Below are 11,312 nucleotides of genomic sequence, written 5' to 3' on the forward strand. Positions count from 1 at the left end.
GGCATCAGCTGACGTAATTCCAGTAGTTGCAAAAGTAGCTACACTGAATGACAAAGAACTAACAATGCTCTTTACGAGAAACACAAGTATATGAGTAGCTAGTTCTCTTACATTTTTTAAGGTAGAAATATTGATTTCTTTATCACCTAAATCAACAAAACCAATAAGCTCTCCAGTATATTTGTCCCAAACTAAATCTTCTTGAATCTTCATTTCATCAAAAATAACTGAAACAAATTTTTCATGAGAAAGAAAATTTTGTGTTTTTTTTGCAAGTTCACTTAAGACAGCTGGATTAAATCCCCTAGTAGGTCTGATGTAATTTTTGTAATCTCTTAAAGTTCTCAAGCTTGGAAGAGTTAGAATGCCTACACCTGTCTGTGGATCATATCGCAAATCGCTATAAACAGATGGTGATTTAGAAGCTAGGTTTAGACAATAATTTATGATTGCGGGGTGGTATCTGATAGATGTAAGATTGGAACAACTCAAATACTTCTGCTGCTCTTCCCAAAACAACTTCATAAATGGTGGGATATTTTTTTGATCACTTGCTGAATAAATGGAGATTAAGTCATTACTAAGTTCTGAACAAATTTTTTTACTACTAATATTTATAGAAGATTTCATTATTTCAATTTCCTCTTTATATTGCTTGCATTGAAGTCTGCATTGCTGCAAAGTCAGTTTAAGTCTACTAGGAGAAGTGACAGAGATTGGTGCATTTAATTTAGCAGGAGTCTTAGGAGTAGATCTTTTAGAGTGTATATTAGAATTTACTTTAACATTAAGTTCATGACAAAATTTGCAAGGCTGATTCTCTCCGAAAGCTAATAATTCACAAGAGTTACTGCGATAAAATTCAATTTGATGCAGTTTAGACTTTAATAAAGAATTTTTATAAACAAAATAATCAAAAGTTTTAGGAATAACATGCTTCTGAAAATTTAACACCACAATAGGATCAGGAACTTTTATTCCATTGCAAAATTCTAAAGATTCTATTTCAAAAATAAACTGTGAAAAAAAAACACATTTAGAAATGACCTTTTATATTTCAAATATAAATTATGTGTTTCAGGTAACATCCATCCATACACACGAATAGTAAAATATAAAGAATCTTCTACAAAAATTTCAAATTTTGGAATCAATTCTTCTAATAACTTGAATGAAGTATAACAAAAACTATCAAAAAATTCAACCTTCCATATCTGATTTAATGAAGTCAAATGCTGAAGACGTTTTTTGAAGTCAGCAAAGTTTCTATAATAATCGGGTTGTGGAAAAGAAGAACTTTCAATAAGTAATTGAGAATTTTCTCGCTTAGATATTGACGATGTGGATCGAATAACAGCACTTGAAGCTGAAGATTCTAAGCTCTTTTTTGGTAAATTTAACGATGGTAGTTCTCCATCTTTTAATTTTTTTGTTTGTTTCATAACACCAAATTTGCTCAGGGGAAAAGTGAAGCTCGCATATCCACAATTTTTTATGTTCAAAATCATTTATTTTCATTCGAAGAATATCATCAACAACTCGATCTTTTGTTATGATGTTAATTAACTCTGAAGCCCATTTTTTGGTAAAACCGTCCGTTTCTTTAGGAACTTTAAAGAAAGCAACTCCAGCATATCTTCTTGAGACAGAACATCCATAAATTGAACAATTTTCACCAGGCATTTGCAATATATCTTGAGTTTTTTCAAGAAAAATAGATAGTTTATTAGATAAGCAACAGAGTTTTTAAAAACTTGTGCAGGGTTGGAGATCTGGGGATAGCGAAAATCGCATACAATAAGTTCAAACAATCGGTCATTGTTTGCTTCCAGACTATCTATTTCTTATGACTATGGTTAAACCAGATTTAAACTACACGAATAATACCCTTAGAAGTACTTGAAAATCGGGTATTAAACTTACCCGATCCTCAAACCGAAATTTTCGTGCAATCAGGTATTTTCGTTCATTTTTTTTTTATATTGTTCTTTTAAATTTAACTTTATTTCATTTCTTTTAATATCGCTTTTATTTTTTAATTTTTTTTGTAGTTATTTTAGGTGCTCCCAGAATTCTTTACGGTCTTATCACAGAGCACTGCGGGGGAGCATCTAACAAGAAGTTCACGCCTCCTTCCGTACCGATGTCGCTTGGTACGCATCGAAACTGAAACCTCTGGGTTCTGAACCAGAACTTTAACCACTACGTTACGGCTACTATTAGTTATTAGGTTCATCCACTCCATGTAAGTGATAATATTCAACTAAGTAAAAAATTAATACTTACATGGAGTGGGTGGAACTAATAGTCCATGTAAGTATCAATTCCACCTACTCCATATCAGTAATAATTAGCTAAAAATTGATATTTATATGGATTAGGTGGAATTAGTACTTAATTCATAACAATTCATAACAAGGATGCCTTAATCCAAGAAGTTTTAAACTACTTTTGCTGGAGATCGATAGAAGATTCCCACATTGTAGAAGTGTACAGATGAAGTACATTGTGGCCCATTTCTTAGATCTCTAAGCAAAAGGAGCATTGACAGAAAGACTAGACCGTTATGACCTTGCGAGGAACACCCTTGTGAACACACTAAAGGACCTTGTTGACAGAAACCCCACACTGCAACCCACATCACCTGAAACCTAAGATCAAAACATAGAGGACGCGGTTTTTTTGGATGCCGACAGTTTGATGGCTATTTTGTTGGACAATCACCACACACGAAAGTATGGAGCAACATATACGTTTAAAGGAAGGAAATCAGCTGCAAAAGAAAACGTTATAATAGAGGTAGACAAATACCTTGGTGATGGACTACCCGGGAAAATAGTAGAAATGTTGGACTTTTTGAGGGTTAATGCAGGCAAATAAACTGCTTGCAAGGCTTGCTAGGCAACTTCTAGATATCCGAGCCCCACCGCTTCTTCTGAAAAGAGTGTTTTCAAGTACAGGGAACATTTGCACTGTAAGGAAATTTAAGTTTTAGTAAAGTTTAAGTGTTAGCAGAATGGAGCAGTGTTCACGAAAGAGTTATTGTTCATGAAAATAGAAATAGATAGTGTTCATGAAAGAGTAAATTACAGGATGAAATTTCAGATTTAAAATGGCCTGTCTATTTTTAACTTTTGACTAATCATGAAACTTGAATTCCTCAGTACTAATATTCATATTTCAATTTTTTTTTGTTATTGGTAATTCAATATGATAAATGAAATAAGTTGTTTTCTACGGGTGTCAAGTATCGGGTATTCTACGGGTATCAGGTATCGGGTATTACCCGATTAAAAAGAAACGTGTTTTTTCAACTTTGGAGTAAAAACCTGAATAATTAAATTCGAGTAACACCCGAAAAATCTACCTGGATACGAGTTAGGGTCTCGAGTCCCATCAAAAAATTATGAATATATAGATTCATTATTTTTTCATATTTCAAAACTCATAGTTGTTTTGGGTAGTTACCTGAATATGAATATTCGGGTAATTACCCGAAAGTTAAATAAAAACATCACATTCATTTTAAGTACAACAATTCTGTAAAAACGTCACATCATTCATTTTAAGTACAACAAATCTAATTCTGATTTTTTTATAGATGAGTCAGACCAACCTCGATGGTGGTCACATGGATTTAAGACAAATATTCTGCTTCTGAGCTTTTTTAAGAAATTATAATCATTTAAAAATAACGCTTTGTAATTATGCTAATGCGTTTTTAATTGATGTTAATATAATATTAATTTTTGTTATAACTATAGAACGATAGAAAAGAAAATTTTTGTCGTCAGGAAAAAAAAATTAATCTTTTGTGTGATAAATCACATCATTCATTCAGAGATGAGTTTCCGGGAGTTCGCGGAACTCCGGAAATTCACTTAAAATTCCTTTAAGTTTCCGTAAACGTTTTATGGCATTAATTTGTGAAAAATTATATAAAGTTTTAAATACAACAACATTTATTTGTTGTATCTCAAAGCCAAATCTTAAAGCAAAGTATCTCAAAACGTTTTTTGGTATTAATTTGTGAAAAAATTATATAAAATTTTAAATACAACAACATTTGTTTGTTGTATCTCAAAGCCTATGTACCACTAAGCTGCGATAGTGTTAGGGAATATGACCACGAAGCTGCGATAATGATAGGAAAGGCTTTTCATGCTGAACTTGATTTTAATATCAAATTTTTTTTTCTTAACATAGTATTCTAGTAGCATTTTTTGCAACCAAGTTAACAAAGATGTATTAAAACACTAAGCATCCTAACATTAGTGGGCAGAAGATCTTGAGTGTAAAATATATTTAGAGGTTAGTAAAATTATTTAGGTATTAAGTATATTCAGTAGTCTTCACGTTGAGCAATCATTTAGCACGATGAACACCATAATTAACAAAAGACAAACCGTCTTGATACTTTAGCGTACTCTCTAAAAATTAATTTAATATAATCATTTAATTAACATTTATATCAACTAATTATGTTTTTTTTTATTCCAGTTTATAAATAAATTAAATTAAAATGCCCCGTCAACGTCAACGTACCACAACGCACAGATCGTATTCCATTGATGCTTTAAAAACGGCAACTGAAATAATTTTAAAAGGAGAACTATCGAGAAGAAAAGCAGCAGCCAGTCATCAGATACCAAAAAATACATTAGCCAGGTATGTGCTCAAAATTAAAAATACACCTGATAGAGTTAAGGTTAATTTTCGACCATCAAATGAACATTTACTCGTTTTCAACTCAAGTGAAGAATTGCTATTGAAAAAATATATTCAAGATGCAGTCAACATTCACCATGGACTTTCATTTACCCAAGTTCGTCGCTTAGCTTTTGAGTTTGCCATAGCAAATAACAAAAACGTGAAATGTAATTGGACAGAAGAAAAAATGGCTGGAATAGAATGGCTGCATTCATTTATGAGACGACAGAGTTTGGCGCTAAGAACCCCCGAACAAACTAGCCTTAGCCGTTGCACTAGTTTCAATAAAACTAATGTTGGAGCATTTTTTTCAAATTTAGAAGGTGTTATTAACCGATTTAATCTACAAGCACAAGACATTTTTAACTTAGATGAGACTGGTCTCACAAGTGTACATAAACCAGTAAAAGTTTTGGCTTTAAAGGGGCAAAAGCAAGTTGGCCAGGCAACATCAGCTGAACGAGGTGTCTTGGTTACAGCATGTTGTATTGTTGGAGCTACAGGAACTGCAATACCTCCATATTTGCTATTTCCCAGAGTGCTTTTTAAGGAACACATGATTAAAGGCGCACCTGTTGGAACAAAAGGTGCAGCAACAAAATCTGGATGGATGATTTCAGATATTTTTATTGATGTCCTCAAACATTTTGTCGATCACGTAAGACCTACAACAGACAGTCCAAAGTTGATATTATTAGACAACCACGAGAGCCACTTAAGTATTGCTGCGTTGAATTATGCAAAGACTATTGGCATAATGTTGCTGACCTTCCCTCCGCACTGCAGCCATAAGTTGCAGCCTCTGGATGTGAGCGTATTCGGTCCCTTAAAAAAATACTACAACAGAGCCTGCAATGATTGGATGACAAACCATCCTGCGACTCCAATCACAATTTATGACATAGGAGAATTACGGGGGACTGCTTTTCCGTAAGCATTTACGCCAAGGAATATTTCCCAAGGGTTCAAAGCAGCAGGAATCTATCCATTTGATTCCCAAATATTTACAGAGGAAGATTTTTTAGCTGCAACAGTTACAGATAGACCAGATCCAACTGTTTCAGATACAACCATTGAATCGACATCATTACCCTCAACATCAGTATCAACCACTATAGAAATACCAACCTCACTAACTGACTGTCAACTTATTTCTCCGGAAAAATACGACCATTCCCTAAAGCCGGAATGCGTAAAAATAACAGAAAACCAAAGCAGAAAGGAAAGTCTGCTGTTTTAACGGATACTCCAGTCAAACGGCAATTGGAAGAAGCTGCACAAATGCGTGCAAATAAATCTAAGCCTAAGTCCATTGCCCCAAGAAAAGAAAAGCGTAAAATATTAATAGAGTCCAATGATGAAGGATCATCAGAAGTAGAGTATGCCGATTATTCATAGGATATTTCAGAATTATCTTCTGGAGAAGATACGGATGATTTTAACCAGCCCATAACCGTCGATGATTTCGTGCTTGCTATGGTGCACGGAGCTAAGAAAAAGTCTAGCAGGCACTATATTGCCAAAATAATTTCGAAAACGCAAGATGGTTTTAGCGTTAAGTGGCTGAAAAATCAAAATAGGACAACAAAATTTTATATTACAGATGAGGAGCTGACCTTCGTTCCTGCATTCGATATTGTTCGAAAATTGCCAACTCCTCTATTTCACGGAGAAACGGGACGATTCGCCAATTTATATTCCTTTCAATTCGATTTTTCCAATTATTCCATTTTTATGTAAACATAGTGTTTTATTAATGTTTAATAGTTGAAATATTCATACAATTTTTTCACATCGAAGGTGTAATTTTTCACTAATTTGTGTTTTTTTTATTGTATAATTTTATTGTTATCACGTTTATTTTGTTTATTAATTATATCTTTCTTAACTAAATATATTATCAAAATAAAAACTAATATTATTGTAGTTTCACTAGTATGGACCCAGTCAACCCCATAGGGTGGCCCAGTTAAACCCGTCACTGTGGTTAACTGGGCCACGGGACACATGTCTAAAAAATGCAATATTTACAAGGCCACAGCATATATTAACTAATTCATTTGAATTTATTAGATGGAATATTAATATTCTCATAGTTATGAACAGAAAAAATATTGAAAAGCAGTAATTTGTTACAATTACATCACCCAAAAAAAAAACTGTACCCAGTTAAACTCACTTTACCCTATATATATATATATAAATATAAATATATATATATATATATATATATATATACATATATATATATATATATATATATATATATATATATATATATACACATACATATATATATGCATATATATATATATATGCATACATGAATATATATACATACGTATATATATATACTTATATAAATATATATATATATGTATATATATATATGTATATACATAAATACACATATATATATACATTTAAATGTATATATATATACACATATATATATATATATTTATATATATATATATGTATATATATATATATATATATATAAATACACACATATATATATATATATATATATATATATATATATATATATATATATATATATATATATATATATATATACATTTAAATGTATATATTGATTATGTAAGAATTTTCAAATATTTAAAGGACTATTAAAATGAGCAATATATAAGATCAATATTATTATGATTTCTACCTTGCTTGATAAATTTGGTAGTATCTTCCAGCAGAATCTAGGCCAAAGTGAAGTGTTTTACAATGATGATAAACCTGATATAGTTTATATAAGAACTTGAAATCATCTCGCCATCCAAGGATCTCGCCAGTGTTAACATCATCTGTTGCAACAAGGTGGAAATCAGTCGGAGGAGAGACTTATTTGTTAATTTATCAACGAAGGAGTAGTTGAGTTCTGGTTTGCTCGTAGGCTCTGGTGAAAAATCAGAGGTTTCAGAATCCAATGATTATGTTTGCGAAGGTTGTGATTGGATAGAGGCTTGAGGATAAGCCTTTGATAGTCGGACTCATTTTATTGATTCCAAAGTGGCTTATTTGACCATTGAATAGCAAATATTTCCTCCACTTTCACCTTCCCACTAATAGAGCTTTTATCTTCTGTGCTTTTCCATTCTCTATTGAAGTCTCTCTATTTGCCATTAATGTCGATGACATCAAATAACTGAGGAAGTGCCCAGTTCAATTTATTAGATGGTTTTTTTTTGTTTTGTCATATAGAACAATAAGACTAATGATTTTTTTTTCTGATGGAGCATAGTAGAAAGTCTTGAATTCCCTCCAGAGAAATTCTATATCCGTAATTAATTTTTTGGTTCAAACCTTTCACATTATTTCGCTATTGAACAGAAAAGTGATGTTTCTGACTGAAACAAAAAGTATCAAGAATCACACAATTATATAACGAGGATCAATAATTTTATCGATGATATAGTGATTGAAAACGAGGATCAATAACTTTATTGACGATATAGTGCTTAAAAACTATACGGGGAAAATGAACTCCAAAACACGTAATAAAATGCCTACTATTTCTAAATACTTTTAACACAATAGTTATAAAGCAGAATTTTAAACCTTTTAATATCAATTAATATAGCACTAAACTTATTTGAAATGTCGAACTTGTAAAATAAGCTTGACTTGAACAAAGTAAACATATTTCATAGCATAATCTAACATCAATTAAACAAAAGACTTTTTTATCTTTTAATGAAGAATTTTTTCTTTTTATTAATTTGGACATTTCTTAGTTAATAATGCAGCTCTTTAGAAAAATTAAAACTTAATACGCTCACGTTGGTCATCTTTATTTTGCGTTTATAAAGCAAACCATAACCAAAAAATTTTAACTTCACAATAGCAAATTTGGTTTAGTTATGAACATATCCATACTGTTAAGTGTCTAACCGGTATATCATAAAAACCAGCTGGGGAAACTAGTTTTTCATCTCCTGACTGGGTGATTGTGTGTCAGGCAGATTACTATATTAGAATAATCTGTTTCAGAAGCTTAAATCTGTTGGCTATTTATGCTGACAGAGTGCATATCACTTACTGCTGTTATTTGATAACTTTTGTGTTTTGTAATGGAAAATAATATCATTGTATTTTTAAGTTACATTTTATACGCATCTAATTATTTCAATCATTTTTCATAAGGTAATTGAAACAAACTATTTTAATCATTTTTTAAAAAAAAGACAAAATTTATAAAAGGATATAAAAGGAATGCAAATAAGAAACTAATAAGTTGTATTTATTTTATGATAAATTATAATTGTATACTTCTCACTGCTCTGAAATTTGACCGCCAGAACTTTGCGTCAATTTAAATTTTCATAAATATGGTTCAAATACTTTATACAATTAGTAAACAATCAAGTTTGAAATCGAAATCACGTGCTATCTTATTTTGTTTGTGAAAAATTTACTTAATATTTTATTTATTTCTTTAAAGTTAGTAAATGCGGTGAAAAATTGTTGAGAATCCCTGGAAACTATACAGCTTTATACAAATTGTAATTATTACATAAATAAGTGCACTAAATTTTCAATGGTTAATCACAACATCAAAATGAATTCCAGTTGAATTGTCTAGAAATATAGAATAATCACTTTTGATTATCCATTTTGTTTTTACTCCATATTTGCTGTATACTTAAATATCTACTTGCATAAATGAAGCACATCCAATTATCTCCGCATAAGTTGCCCATGCCGCATTTTCAAGTATTTTGGTTTTACAAATATGCGCACGAATTGGCATATTCAATTATCCAGTCATTTCATCCTGTATTTCGTTGCACATATGGTTAACAACCTTGTCTCTAATTAGTTCATGACCATCTTTATTACCAGTTATGATAAAATGCACTACTTTAAAAAAGCAGTTTCTATCTCCTTAAACTCTATGAACTCCCTGTGGACAAAGAATTAAGTTAATGTTTTCTAAGGCGACATTATGTTTGCGAACAATTCAAAACTTTTCCGCAATCGATTTTTTCATATCAAGAGTTTCACATTTTGCAATTCTTTCATTTGAAGCATTTTCTTTGCTTTCATGTTAAGCATTATTGAATTTGTTACTTGATTCAACATCTTTGATAATTGGTTCCGTTTTAAAATTATCATTATTTGATAACTTATTAATTAAATGCTGTTATTTTTTGAGAATTTCTCTTTGTAAAAGGACAAACTTGTTAGGTTATACTTATTTTTCAATATTACATTATTTTTATTCTTTAAACTGCAGTTATTTGAACTTGAAATATTAGTTACTGTGTATGGTCCTATCCATCACATCTCAAGCTTTCCACCTTTTCTTTCATCACGTTTATGATTTCGCAATAACAATTTTGTTCCTATAGAAATACTATTCTTTGGATTGACTCTTTTGTCATAGTTACGTTTTTTGCCTTATTTGTGACTTTTAGATGTTTTCATAAGCTTCATCGAAAATACACTTCTTAATTTCATTCTCTTTGTTGAAAGTTTCCATTATTGCTTCTTTGTTATTTGAATCATCGTCAATCAGAGTAGCATTATCATTACAGTCAATCAAGTTCTGATCTATATCAATCGGCAGAACTGGTTCTCTTTGATAAAGTAATGCAAAGGGTGAAACCCAGTTGATTTGTGTTATCTAATTCTCATTGAAAACAAAACACTGTCAGTGATAAACGGCAATTCAATAGCAGCATCTTCTAACACCTTTACCAAGGTTCGTTTTATTAATTGATAATGACGTTCTACTACCCCATTTGCTTGAGGATGGTATGCATTTGACATGCGTTGACGAGTCCCAGTTTTCCTGTGAAATTCATTAGACAGCTCATCCAGAAACTCACGACCTGGATCGTTCATCTGTATTTCAAAACATTCGTGTCTACATATTTGTTTATACAGGAATAATGCCACATATTTGGCTGTTTTATCAAAGAGAGGTTCAGCTTCTACGCATTTGCAGAAATAATTGATAAGTACTATCATAAATTTATAACCATTTACTTCTGGGAGTTGAGTCAAATCAATCCCAACCTGTTTCATGTTTCCTTTTAGAATTGATATGTTTTGTAATAATGGTTTAACTTCAAGTTTTTTGATTTTTGACAGTTGTCACATTCTGAAACATAAGCGGTAATGTTTTTTACCATTCCCAGCCAAAATATGTTCCGTTGTTGAATTAATGCCTATGTGGCTAGATAACGCATTAGCCTCATTAGATACATCATTACCATCGTGCACAGACTTAATTATATGGTGTTGCTATTATTTACACCAAAAACTTTTCTTTATGAAAAAAATGTATATTTATTTTATAATTTAGAAAATTTCCATTCCATTAAATAATACATTTATAACTATTAAAAAAAATTATGGATTTGAGAAGAGATTTAATAAAGATTAATTAAAGAAGATTAAAAATTTAAAAAGAAATTTCTTTTCTCAAAACCAGTGACATATCCAGGGAAAATGAGGGGTATAAACTTCTCTCCTCCCACCAGAATCCGTTTTTTTTAATTTTAATTATTGACTAAGCTGCACATAAGAGATTGTAATTAAAACTACAATCATATAGGATTCAAAAACAAATTATACGTTGG

At 31.0% G+C, this 11,312-nt stretch overlaps 1 protein-coding gene across 1 annotated transcript; it reads left to right on the forward strand.

Annotated features, from left to right (window-relative positions):
• Positions 1-4,522: 4,522 nt before the first annotated feature.
• Positions 4,523-5,644, forward strand: LOC136082554 (uncharacterized). Its single transcript, XM_065801965.1, has one exon. It carries the CDS (start codon positions 4,523-4,525, stop codon positions 5,642-5,644), a length of 1,122 nt encoding a protein of 373 aa, XP_065658037.1.
• The last annotated feature ends 5,668 nt before the right edge of the window (positions 5,645-11,312 follow it).

The sequence above is a fragment of the Hydra vulgaris genome, chromosome 07 (assembly GCF_038396675.1).
Source record: "Hydra vulgaris chromosome 07, alternate assembly HydraT2T_AEP".
Lineage (NCBI taxonomy): Eukaryota > Metazoa > Cnidaria > Hydrozoa > Anthoathecata > Hydridae > Hydra > Hydra vulgaris.

What these genes read in the sequence shown, in the direction of transcription:
- LOC136082554 (XM_065801965.1), top strand. Translation starts at nt 4,523, where the DNA reads ATGCCCCGTCAACGTCAACGTACCACAACGCACAGATCGTATTCCATT.